General features: G+C 58.1%; 1 protein-coding gene across 3 annotated transcripts; it reads left to right on the plus strand.

Annotated features, from left to right (window-relative positions):
- Window positions 1-4891: 4891 nt before the first annotated feature.
- MNT (MAX network transcriptional repressor) lies at window positions 4892-21142 on the plus strand. Of its 3 annotated transcripts, XM_022595617.3 has the most exons (7): window positions 4893-5391; window positions 5591-5688; window positions 10775-11333; window positions 11902-11943; window positions 12089-12200; window positions 17272-17464; window positions 17603-21142. In XM_022595617.3, exons 1-7 carry the CDS (start codon window positions 5360-5362, stop codon window positions 18346-18348), a joined length of 1782 nt encoding a protein of 593 aa, XP_022451325.1. In that variant the 5' UTR covers window positions 4893-5359; the 3' UTR covers window positions 18349-21142. The 3 variants fall into 3 exon arrangements, with proteins under 3 accessions (XP_089756759.1, XP_022451325.1, XP_022451326.1); XM_089900633.1 differs by lacking the exon at window positions 11902-11943 and having other exon boundaries at window positions 4892-5391; XM_022595618.3 differs by lacking the exon at window positions 5591-5688 and having other exon boundaries at window positions 4897-5391.
- Window positions 21143-22384: the final 1242 nt, after the last annotated feature.

Consider the following 22384-nt stretch of genomic DNA (forward strand, 5'->3'; position numbering starts at 1 on the left):
CATTCCAGCCCCTCTGCCCTGGGAGGGGCCTTCCCTGTCTTTGACATCCACCACCCCCACTGATCCAGCTGGCTCTTGACTCTCATTGCAAGACTCCGCCTCCCTCTACTAATAACTTCGCTCAGCCTCACTCCCATGACCTGAATTAACTTACTCTCATAAAGCCACCTCTTGTTTGTCTTCAGAGGAGTAACTGAAGTCCTCATCCTTTCCCTTGTGCCTTTCCCCTTTGATCAGCTTCCTCCTTCCCAAGTCATCCATGGACCCTATGTCTCTAGCTGCACTGCTTGCTTGCTAGCCGCTTTGGTTTCTCAGAAAAGCTCAGAGAGTGTGTCTCCTCCCTTTTTGCTTCTGAACTGCATTTCTTTCCTTACTACTCAGTATCCACACCCAGGGCGGTTGCCTGGATAAAAATCTGCCCCTTTCCCCCAGTCACCTTTTCAAGCCAGACATAAACGCCAGTGAAGAATGGCTGTCTACCTGGACCTGATCTTCATTCCTCAGAGTGGCCTGAGGCAGTACAGTGTCCTCTGAGTCCCTGGATCCTAAGTTTGATTCTCTTTCCTTGCCTTCTCACTCACCTGCTAAGCTTGTTTATTGGGCACCACTAAGCAAAGTCAATGAGTATTTCTGTCTTCAGCCAGCTCCCCATCATCAGCCATTTCTGTGAGGTTTTCAAGGACCCTGGACCCTCCTCCCCAGGCTGAGCTGTCCCACACACTCCAAAGAGAACCAGGCCACTTCTCATCCCAGCTAACACTAAGCAGCTTTGTGACCTTGGATAAAACACCTCTTGGGAGATGGGTCTAGGTGATTGAAACTCTTCCAGTTCTGACATTGTGTGAGCCAATGAAGAGGAAGTAGGTGAACGGGAAGGCTGAACTTGACTGTATCAGTTTCATAGGTTCAGGAGAGGTCCTTTGACAACTCACCAGGAGTAGAGGAAGGTGGGTGAAGACTTCAGTGAAAAGAGTATATCAGTACCCTTCCTTACAGATCTTTATATAGTCCTCTGATCTCTTGTGCTACATCCAGCATGGTGGGAGAGAGCAAAGCTTTACCTTTTCCAGGTATCGCTGTGGAATTGAGTTCAGCTCTGTGATCTTTCACCCCACTCTGGCTTACCAAAGTTCCCCTGGCCTTGGCTATGAAGATAGCCCAGTGTCTGGCACATGTTAGGCACACAGTAAATATTTGTGAAAAGAACGTCGTGTACTGTCATACTGTGTCCCTGGGTGTACGAGTCTTCTGTCTTTCCCTCTTCGTCTCTCAGCTTTCTCCCTTTGGTCTTGTTTTAACTATAATAGGTGAAAAGCTCTCCAAGACAACTTGCATAATTTGAGAAGTCAGGCCTACAGGGTTAGGACATTTGGGATCTGGTATACTTGTACTATAGCTTCACACTCTTTCCTTCATCTTATTATTTTTATGTTTTGGAGGGTCAGGGAATTGATCTGCATAGCTCTTAGGGTTGTGTATATATGTAGAGTTTTGTTGGGGTGAATGGTGGGGGGATCGGAGACAGCCTCATTAGGGAATGTCACTAGCTCAGCATATTAAACAATTGAGGGGGTTGGGAACTCCCTGGTGGTCCAGTGGTTAGGACTTAGCACTTTCACTGCTGTGGGCCGAGGTTTGATCCCTGTTCGGGGAACTAAGATCTCACAAGCCATGATGCCAAAAAAAAAAACAAAAACAAAACATTCAGGGGGTTGAACTGGGCCTTGGGGTACAAAAGACTTGAGGAGGAAGAGTGGAAATAGAAAATCCTCCCATGAGAATTACACAATGATGGATGGGCCAGGTTTCCTCCTGCCCCAAAGGCACTAAGCACTAGAAGCCATAAAGAAACTTTAGGAACAACTTTTTGGAAATGGCTGGGCTTTGGATTATTCCCCAAACATGCTAACCTTTCTGCTGAAACATCAAAAAGACTTTCCCTTGACTGAGTAAATTACCAGCTTCTACCTGAGCTCCACCCCCTTGCAACAGGAAGCTGGCTAAAATGCAACAGCCCTCCTATTCACTCCTCTCCTTTATCCTCCCCCTTGCCACCTAATAGGTATCCGTCTCCCATCCCCACTGTCCATTCCCCAACAAGAATAACCTTGGTTCATGAGAAACTCTAGTCATTTTCAGGCTCCTGTTGGCAGCAACAGGCCCAGGAAAAGCCTCCTTTCTAAACCCTTGCTTTTTGCCTAACATACCCTGGCTGCTGTCCCCACATGACCCAAATAAACAGATGATCATGTGAAGCCAGGAGGGCTGTTTGTTTTAAATAACGAGCATCTCCACTAAGCTCTGGAGCAGATGGGTTACTGGGGACAAGGGAGAGGTTGGCATTTGAATTCTGTGTTCACCCCACTTTTATCTCCTGCTTCCCCACCCCTGAAGGAAAAGCTGTCTTCAGAGCACTACTTTTCAGAGGGGTGCCTTTGTGATGTGACAGAGCTGGTCCCTGACGAGTCAGAAAAATTGGACTTCAGCCTCTAGAAGAGACTTCAGGGCTGTACGAGTGCCATGACCACTTGAGGAAGGCAGAAGGGTACAGCTGGAGGTCGCTCTCTGAGCATCCTGGGCCACTGGGCAGAATGGTACAGTGCTGACCCCTAACAAAATGAGAACTTGGTCAGCAACATTATCTCAAGTCACTGTTACATATATATTAGACTGTGTGTGTGTATACACACACACACATATACACACACACAGCAGGTAGCAGACACCTTAAAGGAAGCAATGTTGGGACCAGCACAGATCTAGCCTTCCAAGGAGAAAAGCATTCATCCTGCAAAGAAGAACTTGGCTGTTAGTTACTGCTCTGATCCCCTGTTGCTTTCCAGCTTCATCATAAAGCCAGTGTCACCCTGTCATTTGTGTGTAATGGCCCCTCTCTGCTCAGCTACAGATGCTGGGGCATTAAGTGTGCAAAGATCAGAGGCCCCTGTAGACTGGTTCTGGCAAACAACCCCCTTCCTCCTGTTCACTAGGTTCTTGATTTCCAGAATCTGTGCAGATTTTCTTTCCCTGGCATGCATTATGACCTCAAAGGAAAGGCACAAAGCCAGCAAGCATCATTTGTACACCTTTTAAATGTGTCTAGCTCTCCTCTAGTTCCCCAGATAGGACTGTACCCCTCTAACGGCGAAGTGGGGATGGAATGGGATGGATTGATCTGCCACTCAGCCAACCTCATAAAGGTTTGCTTTCTGGCTTTGTATGATGGTGAAGCCCAGGCCACAAGATCCTGAACGAAACTGGCACTGTCCCACTCTAATTAGAACTGATTAGCAAAGAAAGGAATCTGGGGCCAAGATCCAGGGGCCTTAGGCTTGCGGGCATTGGGACAGCAGAGCTGGACATGCTCCAGGGAGCCCCAAATATGCCTTCAGCTTGCCTATGCCTGTCACTACCAACTGTACAGGTGGGGTTTGTGTGGCCTCCTGTGCAGTACAGCAGGGTTTCAGGTGAAGATTTTTAGTATCCCCCTCCCCCATCACAATATGTTAAGTGGTCAGACCCCCCCCCTTCCCATGCGAGCAGTTTGATAGTCCTCCACTTTTTTCTGTTTGACCCAGAACTGCCTTCAGAACAGTCATCCGCGGGGTAAGGAATAAATGCTGCTCCTGCGGGGCAAGGAGGAACTGGAATACTGAGTGACCTTAGACATGTCCCTTCTCGTCTCTGGGCCTCAGTTTCCTTATCTGCAAAATGAGAGAATTTGGGCAAGCTGACCTCAAAAAGGACTAACTTTCTAATTGTACCCCCAGGCGCCCCCAAACTCTAGCACAAGAAGAGGCCGTAACGAGTGCCAGCCGGGGTCCCGGCCCCCGCAGCGAGTACGGTTGTGGCCGGGCGGAGTGGCCCCGCCCCCGCTCCCCGCCCGCGGCCTCAGTCGCCCAGCCACTGGGAGGGCCGAGTTTCCGCCTTCCACGTTGTTGTTCCCGATTTGCGCCACGCCCCCTTGGTCTGGGCTGTGGACGCTTCGCCGTAACCGCCCTCAGCCTGGCCCCAGAGCAAAGGGCGGCCTCTTGGATGGCACAGTTGGAGTCTCCACCCGCATCAGACACGCGTGGACAAAGACGAGAGTTTAGAAGAAGGAGAGAGAGAGGCTTGGTTTTCAAGGGAGGGTGGTGAAAAGGAAAGGGTAGGTCAGGGCACAACTGCAGAATTTCCCTCTCAGCGTCCCAACCTCCACACAGTGGCCCCATCCGCACCGGCGAATGTGACCCTTTAGACACTGGCCCTTTAAACAGAGGGCTGGCGGCGCGGGGTGTCCATGTGGAGCTGCTCCATGCCGTGTTGTCCTGCCCGCCCATTGGCCCGCGGCCCGGTGACATCGCCTAATAGGATGCGAACGCACTGCGGGGGGAGGAACGGAGACAAAATGCGGAACCGGATCTCCACTCCGCTCCCTCCGCCTGTTCTCTGGCAGCCTCCTGCCGTCAGCTCCGCCCAGGGGCGGATCCCGGGGGAATTGCGACAGCCTGGTGGTTGCAGGAATTAGGTCACGTGTGGGTAGGGAGCGGAGACCCAAGGGTCAGGCCAATCTCTACCATTCTAAGGTTTCCCTGACCTGGAATATCTTTATTTGAGCTAACTTAAGTCCTGAATTTTCCACCCCTCTTTCCCTCCAGCAGGACAAATTTCGTTGTGAATGACCCAAACACGCCGCCGTTGCTCAACTTGTGGCTGGCAATCGGGGCGGGGCGAGGCGGGAAAGCGGAAATGCAGGGCGCGAACCCTGCTGGAACTTCTCCCACCCCCACCCAGGCCACGTGTGCGCGCGCCGTCTCGAGTGGGCGGGGCCAGCCCGCCCTGGACCCCGCCCCTCCCTTCAGGAGACGCCGCGGCCCTGCGGGCGGGGGCTCCGGTCCGGGCTTTGGCTGCGGCCCCGGTGTAGTAGCGGGGGCGGCGGCCGGGGGCAGCGCGGCTCCTTCCCTTGTTGTGTGTGTCGGTGCCTCCTCGCCATCTTGTTGCAAAGCCTTTTCTTGTCGGCGGGACTCCTGGGGGCAGCGGGGCGGGAGGCATCAGAAGGGAGGAAGAGAGGGAGGGGAAGGAGGCAGGCAGTGCCGCCTTTTTTTTTTTTTCTTGCATCAATTTTTTTTAATTTGCAAATTACATTTTGCAAACATTTGGGGAGACCTTGATTTTTCTCCCCCTGCTCCCCCGTTCTTCCCTGTGGAGTGCGCTGTGCCGCCCAGTCCTGTTGCCCCCCGGAGGTGATCCCTCCCTCCTGCCTGCCCGCCAGCCTGACCTGTGCCCGGTTTGCGGGCCGCAGTCTCGGCCCCGGCGCGCCCCCGGCAGCTTTCGGCGCGATGAGCATAGAGACGTTACTGGAGGCGGCCCGCTTCCTGGAATGGCAAGCGCAGCAACAACAGAGAGCACGTGGTGAGCGGCCGGGCTGGGCCCCTGGGGCACCAGGGAAGGGGAGGCGAGCGACCCCGGTCCCCGATCCCACGCGAAACCGCGAGCGGTACCCCCCTCCCGGGCGGCCCGCGAAACCGGGCAGTGCAAGAATCCACGCAAGAGCCGCCGCCCGGGGAGGAGTGTTGTGGGCAGTGAGATTAATGAATTCATTAACATGCAGGGAGGACCCGGCTCCTGTGGACGCCACCCCAGCTGCCTACCACCCCTTGTGCCACCTTTCGTGGGGGGCTTCCTTCCCGTGGGCCAGCGGCGCCCTCGGTAGGGCTGAGGATGTGCGAGCCGGGGGGTGGGGTGAGGAATGGTGTTGCGTGGGGGTGGCAGACCCGCGCGTGTGTGCGTGTATGCACGGGGGATGTGTGATGCGAGGCTCGATGAGAGCGGATGGATGGACGTGTACACGGGCGAGTGTCTAGTGCACACGAGTGGGCGTGTGTGTAATGGAGTGGGGGGTGGAATTACTCTACGCGGAGCAGCTCCCCGGCTTCCCTGGCCCTGTGCGGGGGGCGCTCCCGGCATATCTACGCGCCGCTTGGGGCGGAGGCGGCCTTTGCAGAATAAAATGACATCGCGTGTCTTATGATCCTGGCCAGCCCCGCCTGACCCCGCCTCTCAGAGCTGGGCTGGGTCGCGCGTCAAGGGTTTGGGTGAGAGCCGGACTGATTGGACATCTGCGAAACGGCCCGCAGGTCTCCGGGGGCAGCCCCCGGGCCCCCCTTGCTGCCCCCCACTTTAGCCGGTGTGGAATGTGGCGTGTCTGCGCGTTCCAAACCCGCTCTCGGCTGGAATGTTGCGTGTGCCTGCGTTCCAAGCCCGTTGGTTACACCGGGTGGTGACGTGGACCGGCCCCGCCCCCGACCACGTGCACGGGGGACACTCCCGCTGGGGACGGCGCAGCCCAGCCCCTCCCAGCCGCCTCGCGCTCGGCCGGGGGCGGGGCCTGGGCGGGGCTGGCTAGGGGCCTGGCGCCGGGTTGGGCCCTGGCTCTGGCCGCTGGGCATCTCCTTGGGAGAGCCTTTGCCCTACGAGGGAGGAGCCGAGCTCACCTGTCGGTTCTCCCCCCAAAGTCCTGTTTTTGATCCTCGGGCTAGGGAAGCCCTCAGAATCACTGGACATATAGAGCTCACATACTCCCACTGACCCCCCCCCCCAAGACGTTCTCACGAGGGCTCCCTGGCAGCACCCCTGGCCGCGGTGTGGAATGAACTAGGCGAGAAGGGGCAAACTTTGGTGCTCTCTCGACAGCGGGGAGACGGAGATTTGCGATGCCCACTATCCCCACGCGCCGTTGTTGGTAGACCCCAGCTTCAGGGTACTGCAGAAATAGGGACTGGGGGAAGACCTCCGTTTTCCGGACTGCTGCGAGGGCCGCAGCCCTGGCTCGGCGTGCGTGCAATATCCGGGGACTGCTGCTCTCTCCAACCGTCCCCCCCAAGGCCTTCGGCCGGGTCGGTTGTGGTGGAGAGAGTGCTTCGCCCTCCTTTCCTTTCTCTCTGCCTATTGTTGCTTCAATGATGAGTCATGCAGGAGGTAGTAGTGTGTGTTGTGTGCGCGCGCGCGCCTGCAGCGTGTACCGCCGCCGCCGCCGCTGCCGCCGCTCCGGCGGGCGGGGGAAGCAGCAGTGGACCAGGGGCGGGGGAGCGGCGGGTCAACCGGCCTCTCAAGGTCAAGAGTCACTCGAGATATGTGAGACCGACAGTGCTTGGGTTTTCGGAACTGATGGGCCAGGACGTCAGCTCACGCGCCCCTCCCCCTTGTCTTCGAGGTCCAGAGCAGGGTCAGGTGGTGGGCAGTGCAGGTGGTGACCGAGAATGTCCTGCGTGCCGGACCAGCGGCACGGGGGGAGCGTGCACAAGATTTGGAGAGACTGAGTCACCTGCTGCCACCATCAACACAATGCAATTCAGGAGTTCCTATTGTGTCCCCACTGTGTACTGCCCACTGTGCTAGGAGGCAACAGGATTGACCCTGCTGTTGCTCCAAGGGAACACTCACTTCAGCTTCACTTTACCCGCAGGCTGGTTGGCCATATGGGGGAGGGGAGAAGACCCTCACTGTCATGTCTACCATGCTTTCCAAAATAAGTCAGTCCAGAGCTGACAGTAAGAACCACAGGGATGACTTGAGCAACACTTGGAAGGAACATGGGAATGGCTCTCCTCTAAGAAGTTGCAGAGCCCTGCCCCTCCTCCAGGTGGTGAGAACTGGGGACAGGGAGCTGAGGTGAGGCTTCTTGTTGGTGGGGCAGGGGGACTTAGGGGATGGATGGATGGATGCTGGAAAGCCAGGTTTACTCCAAACACTCATGTGTAGATAGCCAGACCTGGCTGCAGCAGCTTAATCTCTGCAATTCATTATTTTCTCTTACCAGAGGTTCTGTCCTCTAACTTGGGGTGGGAAAAAATGGGAGAGAAGGGGGTGCTGGTGAGCCGGCTGACCAGAACTGCTTTCTGGGGGTGTGAACCTCACGGGCAGCCCTGAACAGGGATCCTCTCATCTGGGGCCCCGTTCAACCTCAAGCCTCAAGTGACAGTTTATTGACCTAGACCAGCCAGTTTGCTCAAATGATGAACCGAGGATGTGTGTGCACGTGCGTGTTTGTGCACGAGGGGAGAGAGGAAAGGGCAAGGCCATCCTGGTGGCCAGCAGGAAGGCCTGGTCATTTCCAGCAGTCATGGAAGTGACTCAAATGGGACCCTCTTCTACCTGAGCTAGTCGCACCCTGTGCCTGCCTCATGCACCAAGCTCCCTGTTACGTGTAGAAGGGGAAAACGCCCCTGAATATTGGGGGCCACCACCTGGTGTGGACTCCTCTGGCCCCAGGTCTGTGCCTGCTGAGCCCCTAGGCCACAGTGGCTTGGGGGACGCTCAGAGCCCATACTCTCCACTGTCGGCCTGGACCCTGTTCTCCCTGGATCACCCAGAAGGGTCATGCAAAATTCACTGGGGGCAGCTTCTGGGCAGAGCCCAGGGAAGGTGCCAGAGTATGTGTGTGAGAAGAGGGGTGCACCCAAGGGTGCAGCAGAGCATTATTTTGAAGAGCCTAAACCCATATTTACTAAAACTCAGTTTGCTCTCCCCACTTTGTTTCCCCCTGTCCAGTGCACAGGAAGGGGGTCAGTGCTGGGTGGGGAATGAAGGCAGGAGGCTGTAGTGGGCTGGATCTGGCCTGGGGCGCCCCCTCTTCTTCACCATCAGTTAAGCTTTTTCATGCTGATCCAGGTGTGATAGAGCTTGGCCATTCACCTGGGTCCTTCCTGGCATCTGTGAAGCGTGCCTGCCTGGCCCTGGAAGAGAGAGGGTAGAAGAGAAGAGGTTGCCATCTCCTGGGTGCGCTTTGGAGTTGACTTAAAATATGGGGAATACGAGGTTTGCCTTCATTCTAGGTTCCCAGAGCACCTGGCCTTGGGGTTCGGGGCCCTGTCTGTCCCCCTGCTATTGGGAGAGTGGAACACTTGCTCCAAGGGCAATGAAAGTTCAGGTCCTGGCTCAAAGGAATGGAGATGGGGCTGTTTTGGGCCCTGAGCTCCAGGACCTTGTCTTGGGGGTGGGGTGGGGGGAGGTGGGGAGCGGACTGGGGATGTCCCAGGCTGGGCCTGAGAAGGGCTCCTTTCCCAGTGTGGCCTGTGGTAAACAGGAGTGCAGAGAGCTGGTTTTCTCTGGGCCTGTAACAGAAGCCAGTGCTGCTGGCTTATAGCAGCAAGCTGGTGCAGGCCTGGTAGCTTCCCTTCCTGAGGGGCAGGGGAGACACGGAAGAGGCCGTGCCTGCTGACTCCAGCCCTTGAATGCTGGCTGCTGGGAAACCACTGAGTGCTTGCCCTCTCAGAACACTTCCCCCGTACTTCCTCCTTCGCCTCTTCTTCTCTGTGGGAGGGAGGGGCTCTGAGCAGGCCTGGCTCACACTCAAGTCGTTGATTGGCCAAAGGGCCCTGAGGCCTCACGTTTTGGGGGGGGGGCTGAGCCCAAAGACCTGTGTGGTGGGGTGCTCTTCTCCCCAGGGGGCACTTAGCTAACCTTGCCCCCTAGCCCCACCCCTTGTGGGTGGTGTGTTTGGGGGTGGTGTGTTTGGGGCGTGTCGGCCCTGTGCTGTCAGCTCTGTTAGTCAGCAGCGTGGTGAATCGGGACAGGAGGGAGGGCTGGTTGACCAGCCTGCTCCCTGGCCTGGGGGCTTCAGCCGCTCCCCTGGGCCCTGGCCCAAACCTGTAGCCTGGGAACTAGAATGGTGGGGGGCAGGGTGGGGATGGAGAGGGGCCTCTGGATCGGGAGGGGCCTCTCCCTTTGCCCTGTTCTCAGCCCGCTGCTGAGCAGGCCTCTCTTTCTGGCGGAGCTCTCGGCAGAGATGCTGAACTGAGGCGTGCAAGGTTGTCGGGGCTCACTGCCCTGTTCAACCCCCGTTTAAAAGCCCTGCTTTCCTGTCTGCCTGCCTCTTACTTTTGTAGTTTTTGCTGCTGGTGGTGGTGGGGAATAAGTTCCAGCACAACAAAGGGCAGAGAAGGACCAGGTGCATTTTGAGTATAGACCTTGAGGAAACAGGCTTTGGGACCTAGCCTCGGAGTCCGGAGTCCTGTGAGATACAGGGTGTGTGTGTGTTTGTGTGTGTGTGTGTGTGTGTGTGTGTGTGTGTGTGTGTGTGTGTGTGTGTGTGTATGTGTACACGCGTATAGACACCTAGTGAGCATACGTTGGCACAGCAAGTACCAAGCATTCACCAGGTGTCAGAAGACCTGGCTGGGTTTAGCACCAGTTTTACCTTTGACTCACAGTATGACCCTCAACAAATCATTTTGCCTCTTTGAGCTAATTTATCTCATCTATGAAATGAAGGTACCGTCTGCCCTCTAGAAGGTACCTCCCCAGAATCTAGGATTTGACCACTTCCTCTATTCTCCTGGTGGCCTGTGAGGTCATTTGTGGGCGGGCCTTTACTCACCTCATCTATCACTCCCTCCCCTTAGCCTTGCAGCCCCTGCTCATCACCTGCTTAATCCTTCAACATTCAGGGTGCCCGGCCTCCAGCACCCTCACTGACAGCTCCTGCTCGGCCTTTCCACAGCGTCTTTCTTCCCCCAGCCTGGATTGTTATCCCTGTTATTTGTCGTATCCCCTCACCCCACCCCCATCTATGAGCTCCCCAACAGCAAGGACCAGGAGTCTGTTTTATTTGATCACTGCTGCGTCCCCAGCGCTTAGCCCAGTGCTGAACTATCGAGTGTGGATGAGTATTTGTGGTGTCACCGGGTGCTGCCTGGGATGGGGTCAGAGGAGGGGTTGCACCTGGAGGACAGGTGAAGCTGGGGCCCAGGACCGCCGGCCCTGCTGAGACACCCCTGGCGTTCTCTCTGTGTAGAGGAACAGGAGCGGCTTCGCCTGGAGCGGGAGCGGGAGCGGGAGCAGCAGCAGGCCAGCAGCCTGGCCAGGCTGGCCCACGCCCTGCCGGTGGAGGAACCCCGCATTGAGGCACCGCCCCTGCCTCTGTCGCCGCCCGCGCCCCCGCCGGCACCCCCGCCCCCGCTGGCCACCCCCACCCCACTGACTGTCATCCCTATTCCTGTAGTGACCAGCTCCCCTCAGCCTCTGCCCCCGCCCCCACCTCTGCCCCTGGCACCTCGTCAGCCGGCTCTGGTTAGTGCCCCTGGACTCAGCATTAAGGAGTCGGCCCCGCTTCCCACCAGGCCGCAGGGGCCCACTCCTGCTCCTCTACTGCCGGACTCCAAGGCCACCGTTCCACCCACTGGCAGCCCCAAGCCTTTGCAGCCCCTCCCCACACCCATCCTGACCATCGCCCCACACCCTGGAGTCCAGCCCCAGCTGGCCCCCCAGCAGCCACCCCCATCCACTCTTGGGACCCTGAAGCTGGCACCCGCTGAAGAAGTCAAATCCAGCGAACAGAAGAAGAGGCCTGGGGGGTGAGTGAGGTGTGGCACAGGGGCTGGTGGGATGGAAAGGAGAACCAACGGCCCACAGCCTGAGCGGTGTGCAAGAGAGAAAGTACCCTCCCAAGCTAGCCTGGCAGAGCCACGGCCCTGCCTCCCCAGCCCAGAAGCGCCTTCCTATATTTGGATATGTCCTCACCCTGGGAGTGGGGAATGGTCATTGCCCTCTGTTGTTCTCAGGCTTCTGTGTTTTCTGACGCCCTCCAAGGTTGAGGCTAATGGCATTTCGAGGCCTTTGGACAGGGTATTGGATTATGGGGCTCTTGGGTAAGAGCCGGGGTCCACTGGCTATCCCAGGAGCCCTTCACAGGTGCATGGATGTGATGGAAGGTAAAGGGGTTGTGAATTACGAGCCTACATGTGCCCTCCAGGGGGTGTATGCCCCACGAAACAGGGCGAACAACTGAACAGCTCTCATCGCTGCTTCTCTAGAGAGACAATGTCAGGGACAAAAAGCCTGTGGCATTTGGGGGGGGCAGGGGGTGGGAAGGCCGCCTAATTGGGCCCTCCTCCCTGAGCCCCCTGTCTGTCTGGATTTCAGAATCGGAACCAGAGAAGTCCACAACAAGCTGGAGAAGAACAGGTGTGTGTGTGTGAGCTTGTGACTCTGGGCCCGCCCCGCGAGCTACCGGGACGGTCCGTCCGTGGTCCCCAAGCTCTCCTTAGGCCTTCCCTCCCGCCCCTGGCCCCCTGGCGTCCGGCTGACCGGCGCTGCTTCCTCTCCCCAGGAGGGCCCATCTGAAGGAGTGCTTTGAGACCCTGAAGCGCAACATCCCCAACGTGGATGACAAGAAGACATCGAATCTGAGCGTGTTGCGCACGGCGCTGCGGTACATTCAGGTATGGGGGAGGGAAGCAAGGCCCAGAGGAGGGCGGGCGACGGACGCTGCGCCGGCTTCCTGCGCGCCCCGCCTCCCCTCCGCGGCCCCGCCCTCGCTCCCTCTCCGGCTCCCCCGCCCGCCTCCACGCGGGCGCCGAGCACATGGCCCGGCTGACGTCAGCGGGGCTCCCCGCCCGGGAGGGGGCGGGGGACCGGCGCGCGTGCGCGGGGGAGCGCGGTGGTGGCGCTTGGCTCCCCTCCCCCGCCGGGCTGCCCCGCGGAGCCCCGCGATCGGCACGGTCCCTGCGGCTCAGTGTCAGCTCGGTCCGCGGCCCTGCCTTACCGCCTGCCGCGCGTTAGTGCCCCGGCGGGTGGGAAGGGCGTGGGGTGGCCGGCGCCTCCACCGCGCCCGCCCGCAGTGCCTGGGCGGGAACTGGTTTCAGCCTGAGACTATCACGGGGTGGGGGGGGGCTGGGCGTGGCTCGTTCCGCAGGGTGGCGCCCTTGAAACACCTTCCCCCCCCAGCCCGCGACTTGTAGCGCAGACGGACCAAGATCCTTGCAGTAAGCGCACGGAGGTGCCACCCCCTGACTTTGGGGGGTAAACCTAGGGGAGGGTGCAGTGCGGCAGTCTGGACGACGATAAGCCCCGGGGTCACCGAACCTAAAGACTTACGTTCTCCTTCCCTCAGGGTTTAAAAGAAGCTCCTTTTTAAGGGACCCTCCTGGCCGTGTGCCCCTTGCCTTTGGGCATTGGCTCCTCTCCGCAGTACGGGGCGGGGGGGCACCGCCAGATAAGACCGTTGCCGTGACGGCCCGAGTTTCGGTTTCCCTGGAAACCGGCCGAGGGTTCCGCGTGCCGGAAAGGAGGCTGTGGGGGTGGGGCGAACGGCCATGCTCGGCTGCCCTGGAGACAGCCGGAGGTAGCCGTTGGGGAGTGGGAGGGACTTAGGGCTCCCGGGCTGCGGAGGCGGGGCAGCCTCAGGGTCTCCCAGTCGGCGCTCTTGGGAAGCTTGGGGGCTGGGCGGCATCACGCCTCGGGTGGGCCACCCTTTCCCCGGCCTCAACTACCTCAGGGGTCACAGCCCTGAGGTAACCGGAGCCAGACTTGTTGAAGGAGGGGGGCGGAGGCGCTGCTTCGGGCCTGCTCCCAGCCGGCAGTTCCCTCCCCGCCTTCCGCGAACGCGCGCCCTTCCGCCCGCCCTCCGGACGAGGTGGAGGGGCTGGCGCCCTTCCAGGCCGCTTCCCGGCACGGGAGGGGAGGGGCCGGGCCCGCCGATTGGCAGAGCTGGGCAGGGGGCGGGACTCCTGCGCGCGCGGAGGGAGGGTGCGGCCTATGGGGAGTGACGCAGCAAAGCCGGGTCCGCGTGGGTGCGCGCGTGCTCCTGGAGGGGCGGGGCCTCGGCAGCCGAGAGGGAATGGGAGCGAAAGAAAGGGGGAGGGGACCCAGCCTCGGGTTTCAGAGGCGAGGATCTCCGGGAGGCTTTTTTCTGGTATGTTTCTGCAGAAGTTGGGTTTGAGTCTAAATTGCTAGTCTTTCAGCCGTAGGAAGTCATGTAGCCCGGGAGCAAACCCATGTCTAAATTATTTGACATTTTCTGTCAACATCGGTTTCTTCTGCACTGCGATGATACTAAGTGGGAAGAAGCAATAGTATCTTCGTCATAAAGATGTGAGGAGGATGGGCCGTCTATAAATATTAACTTGATAGCAATTATTGAGAAGTAAGAAGGATGGAATGGCGCGTTCCTCCCTGTAGGCACGTACTTAGGTCCGGAAGCCTTGATTGCGAGACGGTGGATTTGAAAGTAAGTCAGAAATAAGAGACTCAGAAGAGCCAGCAGACTTGGGATTTGGGGCTGGGCTGAGTGGGAAGCAAGGTGGACCCAAGCTGTCCATAAGAGATACTTGTCCTGGGGCTAGCAGTGGAAGCAGAAATGCTGGAAAACTTAACAAGCCTCCCTGTAAATCCTCAGCTTCATTCATTTACGCATTCAGGTACTTTTGGACAGCCCTGTGTCTGATTGGGAGGCTAGAAAGTGGGGAGCAAAGGAAAAAATGTGGATGTCTGTCCTTAGGTTGGTCTTGCAGCAGAGTATCACATAACCAAACAGAGAACTCTTTTACGAGGGCATAGTAGGGATAGGGGTCACAGGATCGGTTCTGGGGAGTTAGGGAAGTTGCTGCTGAGGAAGGGGCATTTGAGCTGGGACCTGAAGGCCAGGGTGACCGAGACAAGTGGAGGGCAGAAAGCCCAGTGCAGACCAAAGTTTCTCCAGTAGGAGGAAGCGGGATGCATTTTTGGAAGTTAAAGGTGGTCAGGAGGGTTGCTGTGCAGAGATGGAGGCAGCAGGGCACCAGATGGGAGTTGGAAGGGAGTACTGGAGAGACCACGTAGGGTGGGGAGAGTGAGGGCTTTGGTTGTGTGCTGAGGTGGGAAGCTATGGGAAGGCTGTAGCCCCCAGCCAGACCCACAGTACCTTGGAGGTAGTAAAGGATTTGAAGACAGTATCAGTGAAGTGGACAGAAACAGGAAGAGGAGTAGGCAGGTACCAAACCACGCATCCAGGTAGTCTTAGAAAGGAAATGGGTTTAGAATGAAGCAATGGGGACAAAAGTTAGACCCTGGGAAAGCTTTCCAGGGATCTCTAGGCCTGTGGAGAGCTGGACTAGGTGAGAACTGGAGGTTTGGGCCCCTGACATCCTCTCTTCCTGAGCCGGCAGTCTACGCTCCCCACTAGCTAGCAGGTAGCATTCCGGACAGGCACTTCCAGCCCCCTGCATCCAGGTTTGAGTGAGGGCTGACTCACCCCAGGCCTCATCATTAATGTGGCTCCATCCAATTGGCATGTCTAGCACTGGCCTCTCAGGGTAGAACCAGGTGAGAAGCCAGATGTGTGTGTGTGTGTAAATCAGGGCAGCGGGGAATCTTTGTGGCAGAAATATGGGGAGAGACAGGTTAATCTCAAAGCCAGGATGATAGAGCTGTGTGTGGCCTGGGACAGGCAACAAGTATAAAAGGTGTAAAGCTGCCAGATCTCAGGTCAGTACAGAGCATCGCTGTGTCTGGGTTGCGTGTCACAGGCATTACCGTTTGAGGCATCTCTGACTTGTGAGGCCAGGAATGTAAGCAGTTTGGGGCTGCAGGAGGGAGCGTGGGGAAGTTGGGCCTAGTTGGTGTGTGGAGTTGAAGACGTTGCTGTGCCAGGGAGGTCAGGTGAACAGTCAGAAAAGGCTGTTGCAAAATTGCCTGAAGGAACTGGAATCAGGGGAAACTCAAGTCTAATGAGAGACTGTGATTCTCCTGTAATGAGGCGGAGAGACAGGGTAGAGGTGGGTACCAACACCCTCGGGTCGTCACAGATCATTCCCCCGAGGCTAAGACATCACTCATGGCTCTGTCCTGGCCACTGGTAGCCTTAGGGGATGCAAGGTAACCGCAGAACAGTCCTTGCCCCGCTCCCAGGGTTGGACAGGGACAGCATGTATTGAGATGGAAGAACAAAACGTGGAATATTTAGGGGCTCGTGTGAGCCAGTGTCAGTCTCAATGCTGACAGTCTCATTAAATGCTCAGAGGTGTGGTGCCAGTGCCAAGAAGGGCTTGAGGGCAGGAGGATGTACCGGGAGGACGTGGGATGGGGATGGAAGTGAGGAGGTGGGGGCCCAGAGGTGGGCCTGGAGCACAAGCAGGTAAGACCTGGAGGGGTGAGAAGGGAGGATGTGTGTGTGAGCCAGTGGGCTCCACACTTGGCTGTGAATGGCAAGCCTTGGAAGCTAGAAGCTCAGGAGTAGGTCAGGTAAGAGACTCAGGGAGCAGGAAGCAAGATTGTCCTTGCTGTCTGGCGGACCCAGCAGTCATGACGTGCCTGGGCTGAGGAAAAGCTGGCGACAGGGAGGCCTGCAAGACTTGAGATGGTTGAATAAAGTGTCAGTCGGGAGGTCACAGAGGACAAGGAGAGAGTCTCGGTGTGGAAGGGAGTTGAGAAACAGGACAGGAGCCGGCAATTCAGAGCTGCTAATAAGCATCGTTCGAAGGGAAGCTGGAGACACTTCTGACAGGGGAGCATTGCCACAGTCTGGGTAGCGGGGCATCCAGCACCTGCGGGAGGGTCGACCTGAGAGCTTGCCTTTGGCCCTGGGGGAGTTGAAGGGGGGATGGTGCCGTGGACAAGGGAGCTCTCTCCAGTGTTCTTAGTGAAGTGGGTAGCCTCAGTGTCACGGGGGAGGAGCTACCTGCGACCTGTCGTAAAGGACGGAGCCTCTCCAGGGGTGCTCAGGTGGAAGTAACGGTGCTGTCCTCCCAAGAGCTGTTTCTCATTGGCCGGGGCAGCTCAGGGGCAGGTGTGGAAGGAGGGGCACATTGCAGGGCCTGGGGTAGCTCAACAACCTGGGGCGTCTGGAGGGCTGCGGGCAGCGTGGACATAGTGCAGTATGGAGAGGTGGCACAGGTGGGCACCGTGGGGAGGAGCCAAGGAGGTGCACAGCCAGCAGCTGTTAGGGACGACATAGAGAAGGTCAAGGAGATGAGATGGGGGTCTCAGAATCTGGTGGTTCATCTTCCAAGGGTATTGAAGTTAAGGAGACTAGTGAATGATGAAGGGGAGAGAAGGGCAGGATCGTCTGGGGATCTTTGAGGCATGGGTTCCATGGAGGGTAGCTTGTGGCATCCGTGAGTGACAGGATGGTGTGAATGACAGTGGGGGCCTTGGGCACCACTGAGAAATCTGTTACCCTTTCCGTTCTGCTCCGCAGAATGGAGGGAGGTGCCGCCAGGACGGTGGATGGGGCAAGAGGCAGCGAAGCCCCTCAGGACGGAGTTGATGTGGGGGTAGGGGAGGGACTGACCTGGATCCACACCTGCCTGAGGGCCCACGGTTGCCAGATGCTGGGCCTCCCTAGGCAGAGCCGTGGACCAGGAGGCAGGTGTGGTCTCCAACAGCCCCCGTCCGCCCGGGCCCCTGGTCACTGCGCAGCTGCCCCTGGGGGCCAGGTGATCTGGAGGTGAGGGCAGCGGTGGGAGGTGTTTGTGGTACCGTGGGCCCCGTGGCTGCCACTCAGGATACCTTGCTGTTACTGGCTCTGTTCTCCAGTCCCTGAAGAGGAAGGAGAAAGAATATGAACATGAGATGGAGCGTCTAGCGCGGGAAAAGATTGCCACGCAGCAGCGGCTGGCGGAGCTCAAGCATGAGCTGAGCCAGTGGATGGACGTGCTGGAGATCGACCGCGTGCTCCGGCAGACGGGCCAGCCTGACGATGACCAGGCCTCCACCTCCACTGCTTCCGGTGAGCTCCACCCCCCACCTGCTTCGTGTCGGCCCCGCCCCGGCCCCATAACGTTCCGGGCCCCCAGGGTCATCTGCTCCTCCAGGCTCTCCCTGCCAAGCCCTTCTGACCCGTGCCTATCCGCGTGCCCCCCCACAGAGGGCGAGGACAACATAGACGAGGATATGGAGGAGGACCAGGCCGGCCTGGGCCCACCTAAGCTGAGCCATCGCCCCCGCCCGGAGCTGCCGAAGCCACCACCCAGCACTGCGCCCACGCCTCTGCCTCCGCACCCCCAGCCTGTGGCCCTGTCTCCTGCCCACCTCCCTGGGCAACAGCCGCCGCCACAGCAGAAGACACCTCTGCCAGCCCCTCCCCCCCCCCCAGCTGCCCCGGCCCAAACGCTGGTGCCCGCTCCAGCCCATCTGGTGGCTGCGGCTGGGGGAGGCTCCACGGTCATTGCCCACACCGCCACCACCCACGCCTCAGTCATCCAGACTGTGAACCATGTTCTGCAGGGGCCGGGTGGCAAGCACATCGCCCACATCGCCCCCTCGGCCCCCAGCCCTGCTGTGCAGCTGGCGCCCGCCACACCCCCCATTGGCCACATCACGGTGCACCCTGCCGCCCTCAACCACGTGGCCCACCTTGGCTCCCAGCTGCCCCTGTACCCGCAGCCTGTGGCGGTGAGCCAGCCCGTGGCGGTGAGCCACATCGCCCACACCCTCTCACACCAGCAAGTGAATGGCACGGCCGGGCTGGGGCCCCCGGCCACAGTCATGGCGAAGCCAGCCGTAGGGGCTCAGGTGGTGCACCACCCCCAGCTGGTGGGCCAGACAGTGCTCAACCCCGTGACCATGGTCACCATGCCCTCCTTCCCGGTCAGCACGCTCAAGCTGGCTTGAGGATGAGGCCACTCAGAGGCCCCCTGTGGGGGCAGGGAGGGAGACCTGTCCCCCACTCTCCCACCCACCAGCTCCACACATTCCAGCCAGGCCCAGGCCCGCCCCACCCATACCCACCCCCAGGCCTCCTAGGGGAAGGGGGTGCAGAGACTCTGAGCCAGGGGAGGGAGGGGCCTCCCCAGGGAGCTGGGCACAGGGCAGGGGGTCACCCCACTGCACTAGGACTTGACAAAGTGATGAGAGACGCTCTGGCAAATGTGCCGCCTGTCCGGCCTGGTGCCAGCTCCAGAGCCCTTCCCGCCCCCCATCCCCGGAAACCAGTGCGATGTGGACATCGTGTTCCCCCGCTTCCCCCTGCCCTGCCCACCTTCCTCTGCCGCTGCTGCTGCTGCTATTGCTCTGTCTGGTGAGATGGCTGAGCGCCCGGGCCCTCCCCTCCCAAGCTTCAGCTTTCTCTTCCCTGGGTTCTGGAGGGGAAAGGGGGGAAGCAGAACTGAAGCACCTTGGCCCGGAAAGCTGGGGACTGAGTGTGGCCCTGCTCTGAGTACAGGTGACAGATCCTAGGATGTGGCTTGTGTGGAGTCCCACAGACTCCAGACAGGTGGGTGCCCCAGCCTGGAGCTCTCCAACTGGTTGCAGTCATTGTGACTCATCACAACAAACTAGTAAAGACAATTCTCTACTAATAGTAAACCAAACCCAAGCCCCTGCCAAGCTTCCCAAGCCCCTCAGCCCTTGCCACTGAGCTCCTGTCTTAAGGAAGGCAGGCTGAGGGTGGGGGCGGGGAATGAGGAGCTTGGCTGTCTCCTCCTGCCCCCCCCTTGACCTCCAGCCAGGTCTGGACTGAGAGGAGGGTGCTCTGGACCCTGTCCCCATCCCTGGACTTGACTCTTGGCTTCCAGAAAGTAGAGAGGAGGTCTGGCCTCTGTTCGGTACTGTGCACTCCCTGGAGGGATGAGTACACCTGGATGCCTCCTTGCTGCCTGGGAGATGGACCAGCGTGTGGTCTGGGTTCCAGGAGCCTGAAGCCACGCTGTTGAGGTAATCAGGAAGTTAAAATCCAGGGGCTTGGCCCTGGGGACCTGTGGGAGGGAGCATGGCCAGACCCGGGAGGACTGTTGTTTCTGACCCAGCTTCTCCATCTCTGGCACCATCTTTCTTTGCTCTGAAAGTCCCCCCTTTCTCCAGCAGGCTGTTCTGAGCCTGCCCTCCCCAGTGGGGGCTGCTGTGTGCCACCACCTTCCTGTGAGGAAAGGTCCTCAGCTGGGCCAAGGGCGGGGCTGAGCTTGCGGTGGGGAGGAGCAAGGGGGCCTGTGTGTAGGGGACGGTTTTCCCTGCCGTCGCCTCAGCAGACTGCTTTGGCTTCTCTTTTTACGTGCATATTTATTACAAGTGGCCTTGTGTCAGACACACTCAGTTACACATGTGCACACTTGGCTCCCCACCTGGACACACTCACCAATGGCCTTTCAGAGTGTCCGTGGAGGGGGAAGCCAGTGTTCCTGGGTGTGAAGTTTGAAATGACAGCCTGGGGAGGGGGACACTGAGGAGGGCAGCAAAAGTCTCGAACAGATTGAGCCACCTAAGAACTCACTTTCAGTTCCTTTTGGTCCTGGAGACCTACCTGGGGACTGTTTCCTTGTCTCCTGGGGTGGGGAAAGGGAAGGCCTTCTGGACACCTCAGAGGTTTCTAGGAGGGCACCCTGTACCCCCCCCAAATTGCGGCTCCCACCTCACACTTGCCGCCTTTCTGCACCTGCAGCCACTGCCACTACCACCCTGTTTTGGGCGGAGCTGGTTTCACTCTTCCTGGTGTGATTATGTTAGAAAGAGCAGAGGGAGAAGGGCAGGCCTGGCCCCCAGGAACAGTCTGAGAAGTACTGGCGAGCCGTCCTCCTCTCAGCTCTGCTCACCTTGAAACTGTCCTGTTAGCCAGTTGCCCCTCGGGCCTGCACAGATACCTCATCCGCCCGCGCCCCTGCCCCTCCCCGCCCCCACTGCAGCAGTGCGGGCCTCGGAATCTAGTGCCGAATGACTATGTCCAGATTGGTGACGATGGGTGTTGTTGCTGTTGTTTTTGTTGTTTTCGTGAACGCTGTGACGCTGTGTGCCCAAGAGGGCAGCCTCCACCCAGCCCTTCCTTGGGCATCTACCCTGAGAGCTGTCAGGACCACATCTGTCCTCGCCCCGTGGGACCGCCTGCCCCTCCCCTCCCTAGCCCTTCCAGCCTGGGGGATGCGTGCGCACGTGCGCACGCACACAAACACACACACACACATCTTACCTCTCATGCGTGTTTTACTTTTTGATGTTCAGAGTGGCTCACTGGCTGGGAGTCTTTACCTCGGGGAGATGGGGAGGTTGGTTCCTTGGGGGGCCAAAGAAGGGCAGGGAATTCCTGGAAGGGAATTAGGGGTCACCATAACCCCTGCCCTTTCCAGGAACAGCTTCTTCTTCCCCCATCCCAGAGTCCCACCCCCATGCCCCAAAGAGGTGGCCCTTGTTTACAGTGAGGACTTGGTCACTGTGTCTCTGTTTCCTAAAATATAAATCGTAGCGACCCCAGACTGTAGAGATTTTTATGTGTTTGGATACATCTGCTGTGTGGGAAAAAACAAACAAAAAAACTACAAAAACCCTAATTTTGTACATATTGTATTTTTACTATTGAACTGTATTCTAGTGGCTGTTCATGCTCCAAGACATTAGGTATTGAGACATGAATACTATCCATGTAATAAGCACTTGCCTGGAATAAAATATAAAATTGAAATAAACCTGCACTGAAACCCGAGACAGAGCTGCCACCTGCAGCATCTGGGTCATTTTGTTGCAAAAGGAGGCAGAGACCTTCAGGGAAGGACCTCCAGCAAGAAGCAGTAGCATCCTTTCCCTGTTGATGGGTTGGGGGCAGAGTCTTCAAGTAGATTCTAGGCTGATGGAGTTTAGAAAAAAGATGAGGGACCTTACTGTTCTGATCCCAAGGCTCAATCCTCAAGCTCTGAGAACTGCAGTTCTGGTCTTCCTCATGCTTTTGCAATACTTTACACTTCCTCAAACCATTTTTACCAACACTATCTTGTTTCATCTCCTAACAGCTCGGTGAAGAAAATAGGCCAAGAAATAGCAGATGAGGAAACAGGTTCGGGGTGGCTGAGTGACTTGCTAAGGTCACATGACCAGCCGGGGACCTTGTGGAGCTGCAGTCCGATCTCAGCTGGTGCAGAGCTGTCCCCAGGCACGTGCCACCCTGTCCCGGGTCTGTCATGGAGTCGGGGATCCTGAACTCCAGAAAGTTGCGATGGGAAAGCTGGAGGATCCTTTCACAGGAGGGCTTCCTGAGACAGGGTGTACTTGTAGTTAGGACAGGTCATCTGGGGAGCCTATAAGGCTGTCCTTTCAGGGAAAGGAACAAGAAGATGAAGTTGGAGGTCAGGGGTCAAAGAGCCATGTCCTAGGCTGAGCCTTGAAGACCTTGGTCCTTGTAACGACATCTTTTCTCCCCAGTTTAGGAGAAGCCACCCATTGGGCAGGCTGGTAGGTGGGGAGGTAAGGGAGAGTGAGATCAGGGAGCAGTCAGCTGGGCTAAGCTGTAGACCCGCAGGCCACTGCTCTAACTCCCTGACACGGGCCCCTCCCAGCTGCAGCCCGGACAACTGACTCAACTCCTCTTCCTGGGGTGGGTCTGAGGATGCACGTGGGGATGTCACCATGGGGAAGGGACTGGTGGCCACCAATGCCGCAGGGTCCCGTTCTCTGAAGACCCGACCTCAAGAAAGGCCGGGCTCGGTGCTCCTCCCCACTACCCTGCAACCCGCCAGGTCCTTTCATTTGTGAGATGCTTGCTCCCTCTGCTGGTAGCTCCAGGAAGTGGTCGGTCCCTTCCACTTTAGGGAAGGCCTGGGGTAAGGGTTAACGTAAACTGAGTGTCAGATGCTGTGCCCAGCACTGGGGACAAAGATGAAGAAGACTCTACCCCTGGCCGTGATGACGCAGTTTCAGCTGAGGGCTATAGTACCTTACTCATGCTTCCTGC

This window comes from Delphinapterus leucas, chromosome 19 (genome assembly GCF_059928025.1).
Source record: "Delphinapterus leucas isolate spDelLeu-1000000601 "Yukka" chromosome 19, BTC_Dleu_Yukka2, whole genome shotgun sequence".
Classification (NCBI taxonomy): Eukaryota; Metazoa; Chordata; class Mammalia; order Artiodactyla; family Monodontidae; genus Delphinapterus; species Delphinapterus leucas.